Here is a 24915-nt window from a genome sequence, read left to right as displayed (position 1 = left end):
GCTGGTCTTAAGAGTCCCTTTTTGTCTGCACAAACATAAGAATATAGCTTAAGGGACTCAGAACAGAACTAGGGAATACATTTTTTGGTTATTATTTTAGGATATAAGCTTTTGGTAAGATTTAGAAAAGCAATAAATACATTCAGTTTTATAGGTTTTTAACAATCAAAGCTTTGTGTCTACAAATATTTCACGTTGTTTAAATAGCTCTTGTCAGTTTATTACATACGTTATTTTGTGGCATTAAGCCACACTATTATCTCCTTTTCATACAAAATCTTTTCCTGTTCTTATAATCTCAAGAGAGTAAGAAGAAAATAACAACAATAAAAGATGACCCAGCTCTCCTCCCCGTTTCTTTCATGCTGAATCTAAAGGATAGAAAATCTAATCTTTATAACCACTTTAAACGTCTGTTATAGTACAGCACCAACTTCTCTTTTGTGTGCAAATAATTTACAATATCACTCTAATACCTTTTTAGGCCATTTTCAAGTAGAAGTAGTAGTTAGGCAAAGGTATCAAAGGGTACATTTAGAGGCAGGCTCATGAGTTATAATATTTCTACTTATAATATTTCGACTTGCTTTGTGAAGGCTGAAAGATTTATTCATTGCCTGTCAGTTTTACTCCCACGCACAAATGAGATTAAGAGATATTAAGTAGCACATCTGCCTGTGTTTAAGTTAATCATGACTTGATAACATTTCTCAAGACCACGAATTTTTAATGTGCGCACCCTCTGTAAAATTCAGAAGAATACTTCATTCCCTTTCTGCTCATTTCACCAGTAAATATCATGGAAAGGAGCCTAATGTTCAGCTGGCATTCACCATTTCATGTTATTCCTTTACTGAAGCCTAAACCCAGCCTTACGATAAAGATCTCTATGGGCTAGATCTGACTGAGGAATTGAAGATGCAATGCTTCCATCAACAGTAATTCAGAATGATCAGCCTCTCAAAATAATTTGAAACCTTCTCAGCAAGACAACTTTTCAGATAAATTGAAGTCCCTGGATGTTTAAGCAGATTTTTCCATCAAATCTAAATAATTTTCTAACAGACCAGACAGGAACAGACATAAGCCATCTGAATCTACAGTATCTTTTCATTAACAATGATAAACAACTGAAAGTTATAGATCTCAAATAATGCTATTCCAAACACAAGAAGCAAGGGACAGAGACCAAGCAAAGCATCTGCAGCCACAGGCATAGCTGGTAGAGGCTGGGAAAGGCAATGGGAGAAGACTTGGCTCAGAATACAGAAACTGAAAACCTGCACTCGGTTCAAGAAAAGAAAAACTATTTTAAGTTAAGATTTAATATGGCAATTAAAAAGTTATGGAGACCACAAATTATCTTTTAAGAGTCTCAAGCATTTATCTCAGTTACTGAGCTCCTCGGTGTATAGTCCGAGATAGTTGCCTTGTCGTGGAAAACAGAAATGACTTTGGTTTCTCAGACCCCATAGTATTTAACACAGTTTGATAAATACTGATTTTCAGTAACTTTTATTTTTACATAAACCAGTTTCACTTTTGTAGAGTGACATCTGTAATTTGTGAATTACTATCAACAGTCACAGCCTAAGCCAAGCTGAAAGCAAAGGCTGCTGTCTTGGGCACAGGAAGTATTTTTCCCTACCCCTAAGTGCTTCTTAGATTTCCTGGTTTTCGCTCAGAAAACCTTTCCATCTATGAATCTTACTAGTGTTTGAGGGTAAAAATTTCACACGAATTTAGGCATCCATTCCTTGAACCTGAAGCCCCTGGCCACGAAGAGCTCACATGGCACTTTGATGCTATTGGGAAATGCCTGGTTCCCTCATACATTTTCTTGAGCAATCAAGAGCCATAGGCTTAGTACCTCTCCACAGTATAACTGAGGTGTGAGATCTCACTTGAGAAACAGTTTGTACCTACATCTGTTAAACAGTCCTGGTTACATCCTTAATATTTTCTACAGGCATTTGCATGTGCAGAGAGAAATTTGTGCAACGATTTAATTAGGCTAAGCAGAAGTGTGAGCTGTCAGCATCTCTGCTAACATCGTGGGTAACTGCCATGGGCACACTCTTATCCTGTGGGATCTGGCAGCAAGCACTAAGCAACTTGCTCCTTTTCATGAAGAAATAAAGATATCTCTTATTTACTGCAAGATACTGCTGGTAAAAGTGTTGCCCACAGGCAGGTAGAGCAGCCACAAGGTTTCAAGTTCATATTCACCCTTGCACTCAAAGTTGTTTCCACAAAGAAAATAGGCTTATACTGTAACTTACAAGGCTCAGATGAAGAGGTTCCTTAGTTTAGAGACTACATTTAGGGTATCAAATCATAGCAGAGCAGTGGAGAAATCTCTTTAGAGTGACAATGAGTTTATCTGTCCACCTTGAGTTCTTACAAAATCAACACAAGATTGAGGCAATGGCATTTTGGCACATTCAGGATTATTCCATTTAGGCTTGCCTAATATTTATGGCATTTTACCTGCCCTCAAATTTATAATAACCCAGGCAACATTAAAAAAAGTGTTTGCACTGAGCATATTTGAGAGAGTGACTTAAAGCTTCCATAGAAATTACTACAGTTTATTAAAAGCTGCCCAATGTGTATCTTCTGTCCTACAAATATTGGTGAATGCGAACAGAAGAAAAGAAAAACAAAATAAAACCCCCAAACAAACAACAACAACCAAAAGAAACATTGGAATAAGCAATGAAAGAAACCAGGCCAAAATAATTTACAGAGGAAGCAAATAATTTCTTCCTTTCCTAAATTCAAAAGTGTGCAAGATTTTTTTTCTTGGGGGTAGGAAATAGGTACATTAAATATTTATTTTACAATATTTAGTATAATGTACAGCTACAAAATGACATTTCAGGTTCTGAGTTTGTTTCTTCAGTATACTGATGGTGTCATCGGTTTTATTTTGCTACCTAATACCAATGGCTCAAAAAACAATTTTGTTAACAGAGGCTTTCATGAACAAATACCTTAGGCATTAGTATTACTTGTCCTCATTAATGCAAAATGAAAAGAGTTTTTGGCAGGATATAAACAGCTGGTGCTTACACATTTTAAGTAGCCAACTTAAGACAAGGTGTGGGAGTCTGATTGTTAACTGCTTTTTGAAGATGAGGCTTTTTCCACATGACACACACAGCACAAAAACAAAGAATCATTAAGTCATGTTAGAAAAATTAAACCTAACACTTCATCTAATACTTATTAACTTGTTCATGTCTCTGGAGTTAACTGCTACACTTTTAGAGTATTTTTATAGAAGACCTCTCTTACACGTTGAAGTTGCTGTATTCTATCTAAATGTGGAAGAGCTAATTAGTTATTGACTTAGAATGCCTACAGTCAGTTTTCAGCAGCAACTTTCAAAAGGTTTTTCAATCAATCACCAACCAAGGCCAATCCTGCAGGGAAGTCTGCAGTTCAAGACTTTCAAACATGTTTACAAACCTGCTGTGCAAAATAACTGCAAGTTATCTAATCATGATATGGGATCAGCTTGACCTCTCAAAAAACCCTGTAGTCAGTGATAGATATACTTCCAATAAGAAAAGTAACACAAACATTTCTTGAAAGATTTTTTTTTTTTTGCTTGTTTGTTGGTTGGGTTTGTTTCTTAATTTTTAACGTTTCAGGAGAAAAAATCTGATGTGTTGTTAGAAAAAGAAGCCTGCCCAACTTCAAATTGATAACCCCTCCTTTTTATTTCATAAAGGATTTTCCCAGTGCTGCACAAAAATTAAATATAAACTAAGACATGGGAGAAAAAGAGACTTTAGTAGCTTAAACATATGTGACCATCACCACACTATTTATTCTTAAAGCTACTAACAGAAGTTAAAAGCTAGAAATCATAGGGAAAGATATAATCTTGAGTTGAGAAACACAGAAAAGCTCTTTTGGGGGAGGCAAAAGCCTTAAGCAAGCCAGTCTCAGTATTTTTTCTGAGGTAGAACTGTCACAGCAGAGACTGTCATCAACTTCAGAACCCACTGACCCACATGTTTTAATGAGTGCATGAAGTTTTTCAGTGAATTTTTAACTTTTAGCAAGATCCTGAAATAAAGGAGGGTCACTCTATCTGGAATGAGTGAGCTTTTGCCCTCTGTGTCAGTCAAGGTATGAAATGTGGCACTCTACTTGTACCAGGCACTGCAGAGCTCCAAGTTGCAAAGGCCAAATGGAAGAGCAATAATTAAAGTTGTAAAGATGAAGAAAAAGGAGTATTTCAGGAAAGCCAAAGCTGAGTCAAGGTTGTATGAGTAATGTTAAAGAGGTGGCAAAAGGCAGATCAAGAGATAGAGGAAAGTGGGCAGAGGAGCAGGAAGCTGGAAGCAAATGAAAGCTTTGCGTCAAGAAAGAAAACAGAGAGGAAGAGTTGTGAGGAAGGCTCTACGTGCTGAAAACAGAACCTGAAATCGTTCAGAAATAATTAGAATATTTTTCCATTCAACAATTATGCCCTTTTTAAAAAATGAAGGGCAACCTGCATAGACATGCCATGGTTGTGAGATACTGCCAATTCCTGAGAAAGGCTCTGTGATTCACGCCAAAAGACACGAGCATGTTAAAGCGTGGCAGGTCAAGCTGCCCTCCTTTTTACTTTATTTTTATTATTATTATTAATACTTAAAATTAAACAACTCCAAACACATCATCCACTTTTAAAGAAAGACATGGTTGTCCTTGCTACAGCAAACCTACCCCAATTTATATAGGAAAACGTCTCTGGTTTTAGTGCTCATGGTTTATGTCACTGTGGATGTCACCAATAAGTCCTTGGATTTTCTCACAAAACATGAAGTACTCAAAATGCAAATAAATTAAAAAATCCCACAGGGAGTTTTCTTTTTTCCAAACTGCATAGACAGGTTAGGTGCTTACCTCCTGCTCCTCAAATCCAGATTTGAAAAAACCTATTATGCAATGAAATGCCTCCAAGAAAAGCCTTTGCTCTCACAACGTGCCACCAGAGCACGTTCTACTCCCTGTTACTCCACCCTATGTCTCACATGTGCTCTGTCCATCAGCTGTCATTGTTCTCCATAGGTGCAAGATCCATTTTGAAAATATTCACAATACAATTCTGGGAGCAGGGTACAAGTGCAGGGAAGCTTTATTAGAGGCAGCAATAGCTTTAGTACAGATTTGAAGGCTGTAATGTCTCTACTATTAAAAGCAAAATAAAATAAAATCAACTGATTTGACAACTTGAAATCTGACTTTAGTAAGTTGAAAGGGATACTCTCACCCCATTCCCAGCTCCCCAGTTTTGAAAACAGCTTTTTCTAAGGCTGGAGTGGCTCTTGCATACTACAGACTAAACTGTACATCCAGTGTAGGAGGACTGTACCAAACAGGTTGAATTGTTCTACAAGCTCAAAATCTGGGTACCAGTCAGGAAAAAAAAAAACAAACACCATACAGTCATTATTATATCAACAGTTACCAGCATTTTAATGAAATCCTCCTCAGAAACAAGGCAAGAAAGGCACTTGGAAGTGGATGCAGTGGCTGTCCAGTTTTAACAATGGTATATCAGGCAATTTTATTTCACTCTCATTCAAGAATTAGCTATCAAAGGACTGTGCATTTTCCGCAGATGAGCAGTTACTACTGAGCAACTAACGCAGAGTAAATCCACACCCCAGACTTCCTTGCTGTAACTTGTTCATGTAGCCATACCCTCTGTTTAGTTTACGTTTTTCTACTAAATTAAAACTCCCTAAACACTAAAGAAGGGATCCAAGTGGTGAGCACCAAGAAAAACAGCTGGACAGTTTCAAGCGTTACTGCCTCCAGCAGTCCATGGCTGTCTCTCTGCTGGAGATAATCACCCAGACAGCAGACAGCTGAAGAAGCAGCTTCCAACCCACTCTGTCACCTTGGAAGGCATAAAAGTACCTTTGTCAAGGGCAAAAGTTAGCACCAGAAACACAGGCTGGGACAGCCACAGCAGAGACTCACAGCATGGTCCCCAGCATCACCTCCAGTGCAGCAGAGCTGGCAATCCAAGGCAGCACCAGTTTGTACTGGCAGAGCTGAAATGAGCACAACTCACCTTTCAGACCACTCAGAAGTTTAACATGATTTAGTTAATCTATTTCAACAGTTCATGCAGACTTTCCTGAGTGTTCTCCATGTACACCCCCTCCCAGAGAGGCAAAAGAGACAGAAATCAGCATCTAGGATTTTTCCAGTGAAACAAAAAGAAAAGTAGCTTGGAATAGTTTGAAAATGAGAGAAACCAGAAGACAGCTCCATGTGTTTAACATTTTTTCAAACTTAACACACCACTTGCAATATACAGACAGCTATTTTCATGTCACATAGCAAAGATGTCTTTTAGGTCCCCTAAAAGGTTCACTGCTACTGCAAGCCCTTTCCACCCCACTGTACAAGCTGACACCAAGGAACAGCAGCTCCCCAGCAGAGCATGAAGACACTTTCAGTGAAATAAGCTTCCAAGCCAGTTCTGTGCCCTAGCAAACAGGGGCAATCAGCCAGCTACAGCATATGTACTTGCTGTCAGCAAAATTAATAAGAAGCTACTGCAAAATTACTACACTATCCAGATACCCAGGATTTCAAGCTTCCACATCACCCAAACTCTAAATGGGTCTGCAATTCTCTCTTGGTTTCAACTATCAAGGATTCAAATTAATACTTATTTGATCAGCAACAGTATTAGGGCTGCAGAGACAGGAATTCTCATCCTCAATTTCAAGAAGCAAATCTACTTTAACATCCCATTGAAGAGACTTAATTCTAACAGAGCTGACAAACAGCTAATGACACAGAGTTCAACAGCCACAAAATACTTTTCACAGCATTGGATGTCAGCATCAGCACATTAAAATGTAACCTACTGGAGTTTGCATTTAATTCATCATTCTAACAAGCATCATCTACAACTTACATCCAAAGCAACTATATGAAAGGCAAATCAAAGTAAAAATGTACAAGCATGTTTCATGGATTAAAGAAAAACGAGGAAGAGACACTTGTGAAAAACCCACTCTTTGGCAACAATTACAGTGTAAGACAAAATGGCTCCAAAAGCTAAAATCCCCCATTCCAAGTAGAATTTCAAGAATGCAAAATATTTTCTACAGAATTATTTTCTTAGACATGAGTTACATTCAAGAACACCAGCAACGCAGAATACTAGCACATGAAGTTTGGGCTCCATATTTAAGCTAGCAGAATAAACAAATGTAACATCTTTGTATCACCTTACTTTGTTACTATTTTTTTTTTTTTAGGTGAGAGTTCAAAAACAGAGGAACAAACAAAACAAACAAACAAAAACCCAAAGAAAAAATTAAAATACAAGGAAAAAAAACCAAACCAAAACAAATTCCCAACCAAAATATAAAATGAAAAAAAAAACCCAAAACCAAAACAAACCCAGAAGTGGTTAAATAGAAACAATGCAAACTAACACAAAACCATCCAAAATTTATATTCAAAGCTTATTGTATCAATAGGAACCAGAAAGTCACTGAGGGGGGCTAGCTTGAAAGTGGGAAGAAGGGGTTGAGTAGGCAAAACCATCATCTCAGTATAAAAAAACCCACATTTTTCAGATGTCATCAGATTTACTCAAGGAGAATAAAAGAATTTCCACACTTTTATTACTTTACAAAGTAGCACAGGAAACTGCTGGGGAAGGGCAATGGAAAAGACAGATCAGAAGACAAAGAGTCTCTGAGATAAGCTACCAGTGAAACCCCAAGTGCTCAGACATTTTCTGGTGCTGAGCCAGTTTCTTTGATAAGATTCACGCATAAGAAAACTGAGGCATAAACTAACACCCTTTGCCAGTCACTGCATCCTCCTGGATCACTGATCAAAGATGCCCAACTTAAATGCAAGACAACCTGCAACGTTATTGCAACACCAGTAGAGCAGCAAGAACTACAGCAAGCTTGTAAATGAAGAGAGGAAGCTCCAGATGCAAGCAAGACGAAGAACAAATGCAGTGGTTTCGGTTTTATTCTTGATTATGTGCTACCATATTAGTTGTGTGCATTAATTTTACTATATTTCCTCAATAATTTCTGTTCTTGTAATAGAACATGTCAAGAATGAGGTGCCAGCTTTTGTAACCTCATGCAGAAGGGACAATGAGTCCATTATTCCAAGAGCACTTTCTCTAACAGAAAAAAAAAAAGTAGTAAGCCGTCTTTGAAAGAAAAGCTTATAAAATTTGCATTTTTTACTTCAAAGACAAACCCCAGTTTGCTCACTTCAGAGGGTCAGCTGCATCAGTAAGCTAAACACATCATGTAGTTACTAGAAACCTACATACTGCAGATGGCAACTGAATTGGGGCTATTAGAAATTATCCTCTCCTTCCAGTCTGTATCAGGGGAAAAAAAAAAAAAAGGAATAATTGTAGAATTACTTGAATATTTTTGCTTCCTTCTTGCCCTTTTTCCACCTCAGGAAAAGAGATATGAAGCTCACAGGAGCCATATGTCATCTGTTGACTTTAGCAGCAAAACACAGCCAAAAGAACATTAAATCAGTCCCTTTGTCTCTTCTGACTCATCTGAATTTATATCCAGTCAGGGTTTTATGGGCATAAGCTTGTTTCAGAACCTGAGGTAAAACATTTTTCTTCAACTGTAATTATTTTTATTAGCAAAAATTAATCTATAAACATCTTAATACTCTTGCCACAAACCAAAAGGTATGCATTAGTCAGTCTCAGAAAAACTGCTGTCTCCATGGGCTCATAAAGGTAGTGCTCTGTGCACGTTTCCATACACCTTTCTAAATCATCTGAAGATAAGCTTTTACAACTGAAGGAGAAAAGTAAAGCTCTGAGTAAAGAGAAAAGCACCATTTTTGAGTAGGTGCCTCTCAATATACACTGCATATTTAAACAGAAAGAAAAAAAGAGAGAAAAGCAGAGGCTGATAAAATGCAGGTACAATTTCTGTCTCATCTATCTAGGAGCATGGATTCCTACAGATACATCTGTAAGCACCATAAATATAACATAGACACATAGAATGGTTTGGGTTGGAAGGGACCTTGAAGATCACCTAGTTCCAACCCCCCCTGCCATGGGGAAGGACACCTTCCACTAGCCCAGGTTGCTCAAGGCCTCATCCAACCTGGCCTTGAACACCTCCAGAGAGGGAGCATCCACAACCTCCCTGGGCAACCTGTTGCAGTGTGTCATCACCCTCACTCTAAGGAATTTCTTTCTAATAATTAGTCTATATCTGCCCTCCTTGAGCTTCAAGCCATCCCCTCTCGTCCTGTCACTACAAGCCCTTGTAAAAAGTCCCTCCCCAGCTTTCTTGTGGCCCCCTTAAAGTACTGGAAGGCCACTATAAGGTCTCCCCAGAGCCTTCTTTTCTCCAGGCTGAACAGCCCCAACTCTCTCAACCTGACCCCATAGGGGACATACATACTGTTGTTTCCCAGCAATGCATAAAACCAGCGTATCCTCTCTCTAACCAGACATTAAAAAGGAAAAATGTGTTTAACATTTCAGCTAATTAACTGAAGTAACTTCTGAAGTCATCAGGGAGCCTAACCCCTCAAAACGCGTAGGTTGAGCTTGCATTTTCTTTCTTCGGGGAAACTCACAAGCTGAATATGGTCATAATGTTCTCTGGCAGCACAGATCGTTCCCTTCACCTCAAAGAGATCATGCAGATGGGATAATAAAGGATTAGGAGGGTCAAACCCACACCCAGCTAGGGCAGGAGGTGAGTCGGGAGTGCGCGTCGGTAGGCAGCCGCGCACCCTGCTCTAGCACACCCAGAGGATGGCAGGGGATGGTGGGGGTTACAATTAGAGCACTTCTACAAAGTCTGAAGAAGCTGGCAGACAGGTTGACTCGTTATTTATTTATAGGAGCTGTGTGCATGCCCAAAGGGGGAAGATGGCCAAGAAGCTTTTCAAGCCAGTGCCAAATGACAGGCAGAAGGCAGGACCCAACAGTTCTGCATTCCCCTGCAGCAGCTGCCTGTCAGGAGAGGGATGCACGAACCTACGACTAAATTTACTTTTGATATCAGCACATAAAAATCCTTTTATAGAAATGCTGCTGAAAGGGGAGTTTTCCCACACTCTTCATTTACAGTTTTATCGTTCAAACCCACAGTTTGCTTGCTTAGCAAAACGCAAGTGGAACAGTTGAAAACCAAGTCAGTTCTGATGCTTTTTAGGTAACTTTCCTAATTATTTATTGGCCTGGAAAACCTTCTTGGGAGAGCACAGGGAGAAAGAGGTGGAAATAGTTAAAAACTAGAAATTAGCAGTAAGCAGTGAGAGATTTTTCTCATTTCTCAAAGGATTTGACATGAAAGCAGAAGTAAAAAGTCAGTATCCACTTACAATTAAGACATTTTCTAATGCTTCCATACAACATACAACCTATTTTAATTCTTGCTTGTTAGAAGAAGTGTCAAACAACAAAAAATACTTTATTGCATAATCTGCACAGATTACGCTGCTCTCACTCAAAGATTTCATAGCACATAAAGCAGCAAGCTACAAAGGAGACCCATAAATAGGTAACAGATGGGGAAGCAGAGGCAGAGACAGGTTGAGGAAGCTGTGCAATGTGGCAGCAAAGTTTTAGAGCAGAATCCAGGTACAGGTCCATGGTGAGAGACTGCAGATTTACATATTGGCTACAGGAGGATTACTATGACAAAATGACTGGGGTTTTAATTAATTCCTAAACTAAAAGTAAATCAATCAACTGAAAATCTGAAAACTGTTGGAGCTTTATTGAATTCCTATAACTGAATTACTGAAAATTTACTAAACTGTTGGTGTTCCAGACAAACATCATGATGGTTCACTTAAAATACTCTAAATAAATTTTAAATAGACTGGGTATTTCAAATCATAAATTATCAGAGTTAGAACATGAAACACTAATTAGTTTACTCATTTCTGAATAAGCTGTGCCTTTGAGGAAGTCAGAAGTTGCTATTTCCCACAGGAAGACATCTGTCTGGCCCTTTCAGTTCGGGCTTTCCCTTTCTGCTTTACCTCTGACAGGGGAAAATCCACACTCTCCAGATGTTTCCAGACAACCCTGAGAAAGAACTACTGCACTGTCTACTACACATCACTCCACAAGAGGTGTGGAGCTGAGGCTCCAGAGAAGACCACTTGCTTGGAGTGCAATCAATGCCAAAGGAAGCCATAAAGAAAGTTACTGCTGAATATTTTTCAACTGGCAGAAATAAACAGCTTAGCAAACAAATATCTCTAAAAAAAAAATCACTTTGTACCTTTAGGAGAACAAAGTCAGAAACAAAATAAATCCAAATATCACAAGAAATTGAAAGATACACTACACTGAATTACTTACTAGAACTATGAGTGTATTTGGCCTTCTAATTTACCTTGGTTTGAAAACTTCCCTAAATTTGGACTTGTTTTGGGAGAGTTTAAGCTGACATAATTCTTAGATCAAAAGAGGCTCAAGGTAAACATACAAGTTATCCTAATTTATAACCATAACTGAATTAGATCTGTTTGAAACACTTCCAATTTCATCTCTGAATTAAAAAGGTGCATTTTGACAATAAAATAATCAGATTTAATGACAGATGATGCTGGAATGACCTGTTGAGCTTTCTGTCACCACCTCCAGCCTCACTCTTCTGCACCAGCTCCCACACACACATTTCAGCTCCCACTGAGATCTCTCATAGCCAGTCCTGCAGAAACCAAGCTCTGCAGGAGAAGAGTGAACACTATCTGTGGGTTTAATCCCTTGAAGGAGCTCACCCTGAGCCAGGCGACTGTCACCTGGCAGGCCACTGAAATGGGTGGCAGTGAAGAGGGGAACGAGACTGTCTCCTTGTGGCAGAAGCTATCCATGAGCTCAGCCCTGGGCCAGGACATGTATTGCAGGTCTGCAACCTCACACTGCTCCCCAGTTTTGTTTACTCTGTCAGACTACTGCTGGCTACTGCTGATCTTAAAAATAACCTAAGAGTAACAGTGTTAAGGTATCTAAAAATAAGGATCCATTGACAACCAGAGGTTTTTAACAGCACATTTGGTAGCCCTGCTTCTCTAAAAATTTTTTAATCTAAAAGGACCAAATTAATATCTAAATAACATTCTTCAAATACTTCCACATCTAAGCAAGTCCTCTTGCCAATACCTAACCTCCCATGTTTCTGCTATTTCCTTTTCACATTTGGTAAATAAATTCTAAAGGTCACTTCCAAGACTCAGGAGAGTTTGACTAATATTATGATAAATATTCTTGGAGAATCTTTTTTTTTTTTTAATTAAAAAAAAAGGCAATGAAATAAGCAAAACAAGACTTTTATGGATGTCACCATCTTTGGTCTACATCCAAATTCATGCTAAAAATAGTAAGAACAGAGTTATATTAAACCAGGAAAGTACAAGGTGTCTTGATAGAAAAGTTGGTTTACATAAAACAGAAATATTTTTCTAGTCAATGTAAATTAAAACAGATAAGAGGGAAACACCAAACTGCTCCCCATCTTAAGAGAGTTTTTATTTATATATTATGCAGGAAATTGAAATCCTGCCTGAGGTAACACACTTACAACGTCACAAGTATAAGCACACGAAGAAAAATTGGAGATACATAAAATTGTTACCTGAGAATTTAAAGTGGTTACAAAATGACTACATGAAGTGCTAGTACCAAGGGCAAACCAGATACATCCAGAATAATATCAGGTTGTTCTTTGTTCAGGATACAAAAGACCTTTTGGAAATACCTGAACTCTTCAGAAATCTGCAATCACTTTATGAAAGGCAAAAGATTCTGAATGCACCTTTAAATGACCAGCATACCAAAGGAACAATTTTAATGGTTTCCTTTCACTTACTAAGGTATCCCACAATCCATTAGCTTAGATTTATTTGCTTATCAAGAACACATTCAAACTCAGTAATTTCTGTTCTCCCTTCTCAATTCTGACAACATTAGTCAAGAACAATCATTCCAAAGCCATGGAAACAGCCATGTTTTTCATGCCAACAACCATCACCTCCCAAAGATCCAAGAGAAAAAGACACATGAGCCACCAGCTTTGCTGCAACTCATCAACACCACCACCTGTGAATTAGCTGCTCTAGTCACACAAAATACCTGGTGCTGCAGGCTGGAAATAGCAACACCAGCAAGAAAATTCTCCAGGGTATTTGCTATTATTATCTTAGATACGTCTTATACTTCCCATCAAGATACCAAGTTCAGGTATGGCATGAGTGTGTAAGTATTTAATAGTTACAGGAATACATAATGCTTCCCTTAAACATAGCTGAATATAAACTCTTCAGGTATTGCTTCTCAAACTCTAACTGGATCTCAGCTCTCTGCCAAAGCAACAGCTGTCTCCTTAGGAAAGTAATAATTGTATACATGAACATCAGGGTTGTACTTGCTTCCTGCTTTTGCTCATGGCTACAAACATACTAACATTTGAAAGTTAACAGAAAAACGGATGATAAAGGAATGAAGTAAAAACAAACATACACACAGAGATAAAACTAAAACCAAAAAACACCCAATCAATCAAACAAGAAAAGCCCAGAACCACCATTCCTGGTCACTGTTATTAGGTACTATGAAAAAAATTCAATAGATGTCTGTAGCTCCTATTCCAGTCCTGCCTTAGTTTGTTCATGTATTTTTAAAACCCATTTGCTACATCCAAATCTCAATCCAAGCTCCTATTTATTATTAAAGACTCAAGAAGAATCTATGACTCACAAAACTTAATTAGGGATTCTAAGTTTCTGGACATGCATCCACATTTTGATGTAGTGGGGTAACTATGAAATATATCCAAGTAAAAGCAGTGGCTCTATAAGCAGATTATATTGAAGCAGATGTATTTCCTACCATGCCTACTACTGATGTCACAATGGCATAACTATTAGAACAAATCTTGCTTATTAGCCATCAGGTTGTTTGTTTCATGCCAAAAATTCCAGTTAGGACTGAAGTGACAGCAAGCACTACACCTTTACTACTATTCTTTTTTGCAAACCTTGGTAGCACTTCAGTAAAGTATGAGGAGCAGATGGAACTTTTAAGGGGAAAAGGGTAAAACTAAGACAAGGCAACTGGCTGCCCTTGAGATCTGCAGTCAACATAAAAGAGCCACTTCAGGTCATGAGAAATTTCAAGATGACAACTCTTCCACAGTTCTCTTCCCACGGTCATAAAAAAAAATACCACATGGAAAAGAAATATTCCATGAAAAAAAACCTACCTCTTTCACCAGCTTTTCTGGTAACTTGCACGTAAGCCAAACAATGTAGAGTATCAATCACTTTCCTACCTCAATGCCTTTTCAGAGCCATGCACAGGCTTGTCAGAACGTTCAACCAACATATGTCAGCTGGCCCATGTACTCTTTGCAGATATTGATATCTGCGCTCCTTTAACCGGATCTAGCATCATTGTCTGAGCTCTGATGACTCAGATAAAAACAATGTGAAAAGAGAGTTTGTTTTCATGCTTTAAGTCTCCATCAGCCTCCTGCAACAATAACAGGAAGAGCTGTAGGGATCGAGATGCAGATTACCAACGGGGACTTTTCTACTACCCAACCAGACATGCGTGAAGCTCGCGCCAAGCAGCACGTGCGACGCTTACCAGATCTCTGTGAAGCACCCAGTTTGCATGGAGGTAATGGATTCCATCGAGGATCTGGTAGAGTAGGGATTTAACCATAGATCTTGGCAACTGCATGGGCTTTTTATTTGCTTTTGAGGCACGGTGAAACTTGATAATATGCTAGAAACAAAACAAGTAGAAACAGGTCACACGTTAGACAAGCAGTAAGGTCTTCTGTTGTGTTCCTTTTGTTTGAACTACTAACACTAAATAATGAAATGAAATACAAAATCTGTTGAACTTTGCAATCAGAAGTAGTAGTGAGGTGCTCACCATTTTCTTAAGTTATATTCCTCTTTGAGTTGTTTTTAAAAAAAAAATAAACAGCTGTCAAGCTTTTGTTAATATCTAAAAGCTGAATACTTACCTCCAGTAGAAGGGTCTTACACATTCTCCTCCCTTCCACTTCCCCATTTGAGATCCTCTTATCCCCAGCTGATGGAGCAAAAGCTTCCAGACCAGCAGTATCTACCAGATAGAGGACCACACACTTTGACATCTTCCCTCCTCCTCTCAAAAAACACTCAGGACAGTGTACTAGCAACTACTTTAGGCAGGTATTATGATCAGGGTCAATAAGGCTCTGAGCAGCCAAATCTAGTGGAGGATGCCCCTGCTAACTGCAGGGGGATTGGACTAGATGACCTTTGGAGGTCCCTTCCAACCCAAACCATTCTATGATTCTATGACTTCCATAAGCCAACCAAGCCAGGGGGGGCATATTTGTAGCAAGACAATCAGGCAGTGGGTGAAACAGCTTCAGTATTCTCCACATCCTTTTTTCACTGCCATTCTCTAAAGATAACTTATTTCCTGTATTCTTATAGACCACCTGGCCACAAGAGCTGGAAAATACCCACATAGGTTCAGTAAATGTTTAGGAGAGCCTTAACTGTCAGTGTGCCCTACACCAGTCACATGCTACAGAGCAGAAACCCACCCATAATGTTATCCAGACATAATTTCACTTGAATTAGTCCATTAGAACACTGCAGACACAAGCTCCCCTGCTGGCATATTTGAAGTGCTTCACAACAAAGGAAGAACGTGTCATATAAGGTAAATGAAACCCCAAATCTACTCAGCAAAAGCAGCCAAGTCACTCTCCCTTTCTGTGCATCTGTTCTCAGCTCCCTGAAGTTTAAAGACATGCTGTCACTGATTGGATTCCAAAGACGCTGTGAGACAATCAGGTAATCACTTTTGAAAATTAACATAAAAAGAAGAAATATTTCTATTGCTTTTACATATTTTGGGTTGAATTTAAACAAGGCATCAACTTTGTGGCAGTGGCTTTAAGTCTACATTCTCAACTGAATTAATACTTCACTGACCAACATTAAAGTACACATTTATAAACATTCTAGAAAGGTAATAGCAAGCCTCTGAAAGCTTCATCATTTGCTGTTTGCAATCTCAAGAACTGTTAGTTTTATTTACTACCTGCTTACTCCAAATTTTCAACATCAGAAAAATGTGCTAAAATGGATAGGGAAAAAAAAATAGGGATCACCCTGTTTTAGTAAGACCATTTTAGCTCTTGCAAAAGGCAAGACCGTATAAACTGTAAATGATGAAGAAGTGAAACACAGCTAAGCACTGGAAGGAAAATACAGTGGTGACTCATGACACAATATTCAATCTATTTAGTTCATCTGCCTCCTGTGTTACCTAGTGTGTTGAAATTGGTTTGAAAATTGGCTGGTGATGAACTATGTGCATGTTCTAAATCCCCCACCACAAACAAAGCAAACATCAGGCATGACAATACAAAGCAAACTCATTTAGTTTGTTTCATGAAAACCCCTAGCAGATAGCCAGAAGACAAATGAGCACTACAAAGGATTCTAATTTTAGCCTGCTTCCATGGAAGTCTGATTTAAACATTCTGTATCTGTGTCATTCCATCCTCAATTCTAAGAACTGCTCTTCAAGTATTACAGAGGTTAAAACAAACAAGTCAGACCTGGAATGTTTTCATGTAAGTAAGAAGCTAGAAAGGAGAGATTTGATGCATGTCTGACTGCAGGAAGGGAGTGTGAGCTCCACACATGCTGTATGAGTGTGAGTTACAGCCTCTCCAATGGCTAAAATTAACTACACTGACAAAAAAAAAATAGCATTCACATTTCATCTATATCAAATTTTTCTTAAAGTCCAATTGTTTAATCAGCATGCATTTATAATATAAATTTGAATAATGTCTTGAAGCACAAGCTCTACACAAGTTCTGGACAGCAGTATACAACTTTTACTGAGGTAAAATAAGAACATACATGAAAGCTGAATAGGAAATTAAGTTACTCCTTAGTGATTAAATAGCAGAAACTCACATATTTAAAACACTTTTTTTAAAGGTCGAAAGTTAACATAGCAGAGAAATACACACATTGGCTGAAGGAATTATATCTTCTCTTGGAAAGATTCCAACCATGCAGTTTTGTAAGACTATGAAGCTCTAAGTGTGTCCTGGAAAAAGTAACTTAAAAATAGCATCAATTCCTTTCATGCACTTAAGCTCTGTGTTAACTGAATTACATTCTTTTCCATTAATCAAGGTAGATAACCTGGATACAATTTGAATCAAAAGCATCCAAGACCTTATGAGTAGATATTGAAAAAACAATGTCCCTCCAAAGAGAAGGAACAGCAGCTTGGTTCTGTGGCTATAAACATCTGAATCTGAAAGTTTCAAGCAACTGAAATATAAAGTTCTGATACTGAAGTAAGTTACCAGGAATTAAGAAAGGATGTGGCCTATAATGAATGAGATGCTCAATAGCATTCACAGATTTTTAACCTTGCATCAGATGACTCTGACACTAAGGTCCAAGAAAAGGAATCTCACATTTACCTCACAGCATGATCATATATAAGTAGTGATGATAGCATAGACAATACACTATAAACTAACATATGTGGCACAGCTAGCAGCCTAAGAGCTTCACCAATTGACAGAGACTAGAAATATCATTGGGAAAGTATTTGTGAATTATAGTAAGAATTTTGGTAATGAAAGCAAACAAGAGTTATTAATCAATTGGTCAAAAGAATCCCTGTACCTTAAATATTCTTTATTACAGTGTGATGAATGGTTTTGCATTGTTTTGTGTAACGTGACTTGAGAAGTGATGAAGGAAAATCCTTTGATAGGCTAAATTATTATCAGTGAATATGTTTTCAGGCAAGGACAATACAATAAATCTTCATCAAAACCTGTCAACAGGAGTTCACATTAGCATAGTTTTCTTCCTCTCTTGGCAATGATATCAACAGTATCAGCAAATTATAAAGTATGCTGCTATCTATACTTCAATTTCAGATTTGAGCAGTCTAATCTTCCAGAATTAAAGGCAAAGTGGAAAAAAAAGAAATTCTTGCTCACCATAAAAGAACTTTTTAATAAGCTTAATTGGCACCATTACTTCTCTTCATTAGAACAGGACAATTTTTTTCAGTATTACAAAATGAACAGAATAAGATAGCATCTTATATAGCTTATTCATCTCTTGCCAAGTATTTCCAGTAGAGAAGCTGAAAAACGTAATGATTTTAATTAATCTGATGTTTGTAAGTGATGAGCATTTACTCTTCTGATTGAAGCCAATAGGAGTTACTAAAGCTGAGCAGCTTTGAACAGAAGGATGATTCCCATATGTACAGACAAATTTTTCTAAGTAGCTCTAAGCTACCTACATCTGAAACTGTCCTCTGTGAATCTACATCTCTCTAGTGACAGCACATCTATAATTCCACAACTTACATCCTTCTCAACTGACACCCACAATAAACAGATTTATTTTGGGTTTATGTCGTGCTTGGGGAGCTCATGGTGCTAAGCAATAACAAAAATGTACCAATCCCCTACTACAGTTTCTACCCCAAAGAGCTGGAAGGGCACAAGCTGTAAAGCACAGGAAATGCAAAACACGACACAACACAGACAGAATGACAAGTGGTTGTTATTACTGAAATGCAGTACAAAAAAAAAAAAAGTGGATTTTCAGGAGTTCTTTGAAGGAGGATAGTGAAGGATCTTTACGTACGTTAATTGGGAGGCTGTTCCATGTGTAGGAGGCAGCGTGGAAAAAGACACAAAGTTGGGAGTGAGCAAAAGAGACAAAAGGGGAATCAAGAGCGATGCTTGGGAAGTGCTGACAGTAAAGGAAATGAGGACCAAGGTTAAGCCAGAACCAAGAGTGCCTTGAACATGGCTAACTGTATGCAAGGGAGGAAAAAGAATTCCTGGCAAAGGCTTAAGAAGCAAGGAAACATGGGCAATTATACAGGAAAGGAGAAATGATTTGTGCAGCATGTCCCATAGAAAAAGGAGAGTTAGGGAGTGGGAGACCAGTTCACATAAAATAACTAAAGCAACAAACATTTCAGGCTCAGATACTAGGAAAAAAAATTAACTTGACTGAAATTTTGACCAGTACCCAGCCAGATGTGGGGAGTGGGAAGAACATTAGATTGCACTGATGCTTCACCTAAAGCTATTAGATCATGTAAAAAAAAAAAAATTCAAAAAAATCACCATCTAGTGTAAAATCCACATGCCCAAAATAAATTCAAATGGAAAAGGCTAGAAAAAAAGCTAGTTTAAATATGCCATTCAATATAGCAGTAAAATGTGGTTGTTGTGGTTGTTCTACAAAATGAGCGAACTCATTTGATGCACAAATAAATTCTGCCTACACAGGGGTTTAGCTGCTGCATTCCTACTCATCATCACTGTCACCAGTTGTGACAAACACACAAACTCAGTGTACAGGAACTCTGACAAAGGAAACTTCTAAAACACAAAGCTGCTATCCTAGAAGAGAAATCAAATTAAATATTTTGAAGCATATGAGGGGGAATGAAGTACCATGTTCTGAGCCAGAAGTATCTTTTTGCATGGTCTAAGTTTATTTTCCTTCCAAATAATAATTTTGTGTCATTTCATAAGTACATATTCATCAGCTTGAGAGCTAAGTACTAAAAAACAGAACAATATGACATTAACATCAGTAACAGCCATTCTGTGTTTCTGAAGCTTTAAAAAGTAATCTTGGGATTAATATTCCCACTTCTTCTCCTTGCTGGTATTTTCAAAGGAATTATGAACATACTGATGAGGTCCAAGGAATTCACATCTTATCAATAGGTGTGGCACTTGAATATTTGCATCTGAGTCCAACTTATGATGGCATTGATGTTCACCTCTACAACAGATTAAATCATATCTTGCTGTAAACTTACAGCCAGATTTCCAAATCTCTATTCTTCTAAGCAGAGATAGTCCATCCTTATTTTCTTTTCACTCATACTGTCACAATTTCACTATGAATTAGGTGATCAGTGAGAAGTCTCAGTAAAACAGTCCCTCTCCTTTTTGGTGTGTGTATGTGTGTGTGTAAAATTGCAAGAAAAAGAAGATATTAAATACATTTCCAAACTCTATTTTAGAAGGTCTCAAACTTAGGAATGTTATCTTTATCTCAAATTAAAGCTTGTGGGAAAATTATTTTAGCTTCAGAATGAAATCTGACTTCAAAATAAACTTCTACACATCCTCTTGCAGGTTCTCCAGTGTACAAAAAACAGGTTGTCAGTTAGACCCTTAAATACAGAGCAAGGAATTTATGCATGTCTGCTCTAGATGAAAGTATACCACACAGATGTTGGTTTGAACAAGCTCGTATTAGACTAAAACACTCAGGAAAACCTGTACTTACCCACAAATCATGTTCAGCATAATCAAACAGCAGCCAAACCTTCCTGTCACTGTGAGAAAGGAAAACCTTCTGCAATGCAATCACGTTGGGGTGCTTCAGCTCTCGTAAAAGCTGCAGAGAAACAGAGAAGCTTTTGTCACTTCTGTGCTTGTTAAGGAAAGCAAACACAACAGCAAAAAAAACCCACCAAAACAACAAAAAACTAAAACAGGTCTTAGCACAAATAGCAAATAAGTCATCTTAAAGCAGGGTCTAGAAGAAAAGATGCTACTGATTCAGCACATTGTCTTTAAGCTGTCAAAATCAGGAAACGCACAGCCCCTGTGGCATGGGTTGCTCTTGGGACAGCACAGTTGACCATCCCCACCTGCAGCTGCCTTCCTCTGTCCCACACTCAGTACATAGCTGCCCATCCCACCTATTCATCTCACTCACCCTCAGCTTCTAGCTTAAAATAAAGGAAGTTATTTCACATAAACATAGGAGTTCTCTTATGAGAAGTGAACATCAGGATTTAAGGAGGCCAGAACGAAGGTTGTGCAGCTGGTCCAGTTCTTTATATGAACAACACAGTTCTTGACCACCACATGATTACTGTATTATCAACAATTTTCTTTTGCATTGGATTCCTGTCTCAAAGGCCACAGGGCAGCTGTCTCAGAATGTGAGGTTGTTTTCAAAGAAGTTGACCCAAACCATTTTTCTAATGGTTGCTGCAACTACTATCCTGTAATCCAGAAATAAACCAAAGCTTATTTACTGCTTGCCAGAAAGAAAACTAGGTCCCATGACTAATTATACAGCACATTAAAGCTGTCTGAAGTCATCCTTCTGCCAGATTAAATCAGACTCAGGTGGTGCTGGGAAGTGGTACTCCCAAAAATACCATTTCCATGGAATCACTTTTTTCCCCCCTCCAACTGCAGTCACAAGAATGATTGATCATTACTGTTTTATCTGAAAATTGCTTGCATCTGTAGCACTAGTATATAAATTGCCAAGAATCAATGCATTGGTGAAACAGTAAATGAAGTAGGATGCAATGCACACTTTAGAGAAATGAACCTTCCCTTTTTTTCACCCTAGAGAAAAAGACTTGAGACAATTATTTTAGGGGAGAAAAAAATAAGGAAAATAATTTAAAATTACAATTTACAGATATCTGTCAAGATACGATATCTTCTAAACAATAATACAACTGCTTAAATCTATTCCAGTTTTCCAGCAAATGAAGTAATTGTGATTTCATTTTCTACCATGCAAGAAGCGTTTTCTTTTTTGTTTCTTCCTCTCTCCCTAACAGTTCAGCATTTCTAGCTCCCTCATGAACAAGTTCATGCCCAGGTATCACTGAGGAGATAAAGTCACTTAAATAGTAGGTCACTCCCAACCCCTACCCTTCTGGGATTCTGAGGATATTGTAACAAGCTAAAAATGTGTTAAAACCTAAGTCCAAGCAGACTCTCTTCTTCCCTCCAATTCTCCTGTACAAGCACTGAATTTTCATCAGTTTTATCTCAAGCAGTCCTTCACACTGAAACACACCTCCAAGCCTGCACTACACATCCTTCAACCCTCCCCTGTCTTCACACTTCCACCTCTTTTAATGCACACAGCCCTCAAACTGTGAGGGCTCCACACTCCCACACGAGAAAGATAAATTAAGTTTTAAAACCTAAATAAATAAAAGACATTGAACAGAATCTAGCCAGTAAACTGCCAAATGTCAGGAAAGGAAGAGGACAAAAACCTGCCCCACCCTTCTCCTAAAACAAGGATTAAGAAACTATTTATTCTACAAATATTTTCATTTCAGGAGCTGAAAATGGTCTGGCATTTCTAAATAACATTATTCTGAAACAAAAGCTTGGCAAAAGAGTTTTCATAAGTACTGCATTTTAAGTAATATAAAGGAATAGAAACTAGGGAAACTGCATTTTTCATTCTTGAGGTTCTCAGCAAAAGAAAATTCAAGTAACTCTAGCATTTTTCTTGACAAATACAGGCAGAAATATGATTATTATGATTTTTCCTCCTCATTTCTTAGTTTCCCAACATGGTATACACTATGGGACAGATGTTTAAATAGAAAGAAAAACACAGTGTAAAATTACTTCCAAAACAAGACAGTTGTTGATTTTTAATACAACTACATAAAGAAACTCCAATGTTAAGATCACAGAGTATCAACTTAACTCCAGTGCACGTATTAAATATGTATTTTATTTCCATATCTTTTCTATAAAATATATCTGAATTATTGTTGAATTCCAGTATCTTCCTACATGAAACCTTACTTCCTCTTCGATGATACAATCCTATGCTCTCAACTTCTTTACTCTGCTCTTCTGAGACCCCAACTCAAATAATGCATCCAGTTCGGGGGTCTCCAGCATAAGGACACAGAAACGTTGGAGCGAGGCCAGAGGAGGCCACAGAGATGATCCAAGGACTGGAGCAGCTCTGCTATGAGGCTGAGGGAGCTGGGGGTGTTCAGCCTAGAGAAGACTCCAAGAGGACCTTACAGCTGCCTTCCAATACCTGAAAGGATCCTACAGGATGGGTGCAGAGGGACTTTTCATAAGGGTCTCTAGCAGTAGGACAAGGGGAATGGTTTTAAGCTGAGGGAGAGTAGGTTTAGACTGGATCTTAGGAAGAAGTTCTTCAGTACAAGCGTGGTGAGACTCTGGAATAGGCTGCCCAGGGAGGTGTTCAAGGCCAGGCTGGATGAGGCCTTGAGCAGCTGAGTCTAGTTGAGAGGTGTCCCTGGGCATGGTGGGGAGGTTGGAAGAGATATCTCTGAGGTCCCTTCCAACCTAAGCCATTCTGTGATTCTGCTAAACACAGCTCTGTCAGTTTGGGCAGTCTGACAGAGATTTAACAAAAACCATTTTCATTCCAATGGAAAGTTAGAGAGAAGTTTAAGCTCAGTCTCTCCCAGAGATTTTTCTCCTTTTTGGCCTGCAATAAAACAGCATTCATCCACTCAGAGAACACCAACAACTAAACTGTAGGCATCTACAGAAAGCAATCTGCTAAAAAGCAATATGGAATGTTTATCATTTCTGAAGACTTTAAGATACCTTGAATTCACTTTTTGGGTAACAAGAAAGGAAGCTTTTTTCTGTTACTGACAATAGAAAGAAATTCCCCATCAAACTAACAAACACTTGTGCATTTTTCAAAGTAGGTTTTCCTCTCAAAAAGAATTCAGAAAGATAAATATTGTATCAACTAGAGTAAGAGGAAGATTGTTTTAGCAAAAGATTGGCCAAAAATTATGCCTTTCCAGCCTCAACATAATTAATTATGGCACCACAGAGATGCATCTCTCAAGAGGCAATAAATTTCCAACTTATGCAAGGGACTGGGCAGTGACTGCAAAGCTATTCTGAAAAGAATCCCCATAGAAAAGATATTTACAACCTGTTTCTCCCTCGTTGTTCATAAACTTTACTTATTATCTCCTCTAATTAACTTTTTGATTAATGTTTTAAGTCACATTCTCATTTTTGTGCCTCTCTTGCATTTTCTATAGTCTGTACATTACAAACTACACAACACAAATTTTAATACAAGGTATCTGACAGCTACCATAAAAATAAAATCTAGATCTTGAAAAAACTTCTATCCAGCAACTTCTTGTACCCCATTAGGGCTCAGTTGTGGGACCAGTTCTCTCTAATATAATGTACCAGCGATCTGGATGAGGGGGTGAAGGGCACCCTCAGTAAGTCTGCAGATGACACTAAGCTAGGAAGGAGTGCTGATCTGACAGCTCAATAATTAAAGCACTCCCACCAAGTGGCAAACCTGGCTTCAGCCTTCTCCCACTGCTCCGACCTGCTGAATGGAATGGGCATAGTGCCTGAAAGGACTGAGCTCAAGCACATAAGACATCATGACAATATTCCGTGTGAATAGAGGCAATTCCCTGCAGCCTGAAGGAAGGTACCTAGTCCTGGAAAGAGCCAAGAAATGGCAAGCATCATGAAACTTAAATCCCACACAGCTTTTCAAGTGTGCATGTTGAATATTATGAATCCATCTCCAGAATTCAGCTCTACCTCTGCTTTCTAAAGGACTTAGTGTATTATTCAAGGGCAACGATTATACTGCTACTGAGTAGTGTCACATTCAAGGCCCTAACTTGCATATAATTATTTCTCCGATGCAAAAATACACAGGAAGATAAATCAAGTGTTATAATTAGGCAACAGTCTAACAATAATTTAGAATTTCCAATAGCATATTGAAAAGGCATTCTTCTCATAATACAAAGTATTAATCCAACACTCTCCTGTTATTCAAAATTGTTTGGGAAAACAACAATGATGGCAGTCAGGGGTTAGGGCTGGGCTGGCCACTAAATGAGTGACAGATGGTCTCTATTAAGCCCTCTCCCTGCCCAAAGGGATGAGAAATGGAATAAAGGAGAAACATCAACTGGAAAAGAAAATAAACTTTTCATGAAAACAATAACAATAAAATGAAATATATACAAATACA

At 38.2% G+C, this 24915-nt stretch overlaps 1 protein-coding gene across 2 annotated transcripts in view; it reads right to left on the bottom strand.

Moving 5' to 3' along the window:
• The window catches only part of CDK19 (cyclin dependent kinase 19), an 82350-nt gene that overhangs the window by 31177 nt on the left and 26258 nt on the right, over positions 1-24915 (bottom strand). For both annotated transcript variants that reach the window (XM_054393007.1, XM_054393008.1), the window contains exons 3-4: positions 20407-20517; positions 14666-14806 (exon numbers count right to left, since the gene is read on the bottom strand). In XM_054393007.1, coding sequence (XP_054248982.1) covers positions 14666-14806; positions 20407-20517 — 252 coding nt within the window. The remainder of the gene's footprint in view (positions 1-14665; positions 14807-20406; positions 20518-24915) is intronic.

This window comes from Indicator indicator, chromosome 27, assembly GCF_027791375.1.
Source record: "Indicator indicator isolate 239-I01 chromosome 27, UM_Iind_1.1, whole genome shotgun sequence".
Taxonomy (NCBI): domain Eukaryota; kingdom Metazoa; phylum Chordata; class Aves; order Piciformes; family Indicatoridae; genus Indicator; species Indicator indicator.
Note: the sequence above shows the minus strand (reverse complement) of the source record. Positions and strands in the feature narration are given on the sequence as shown.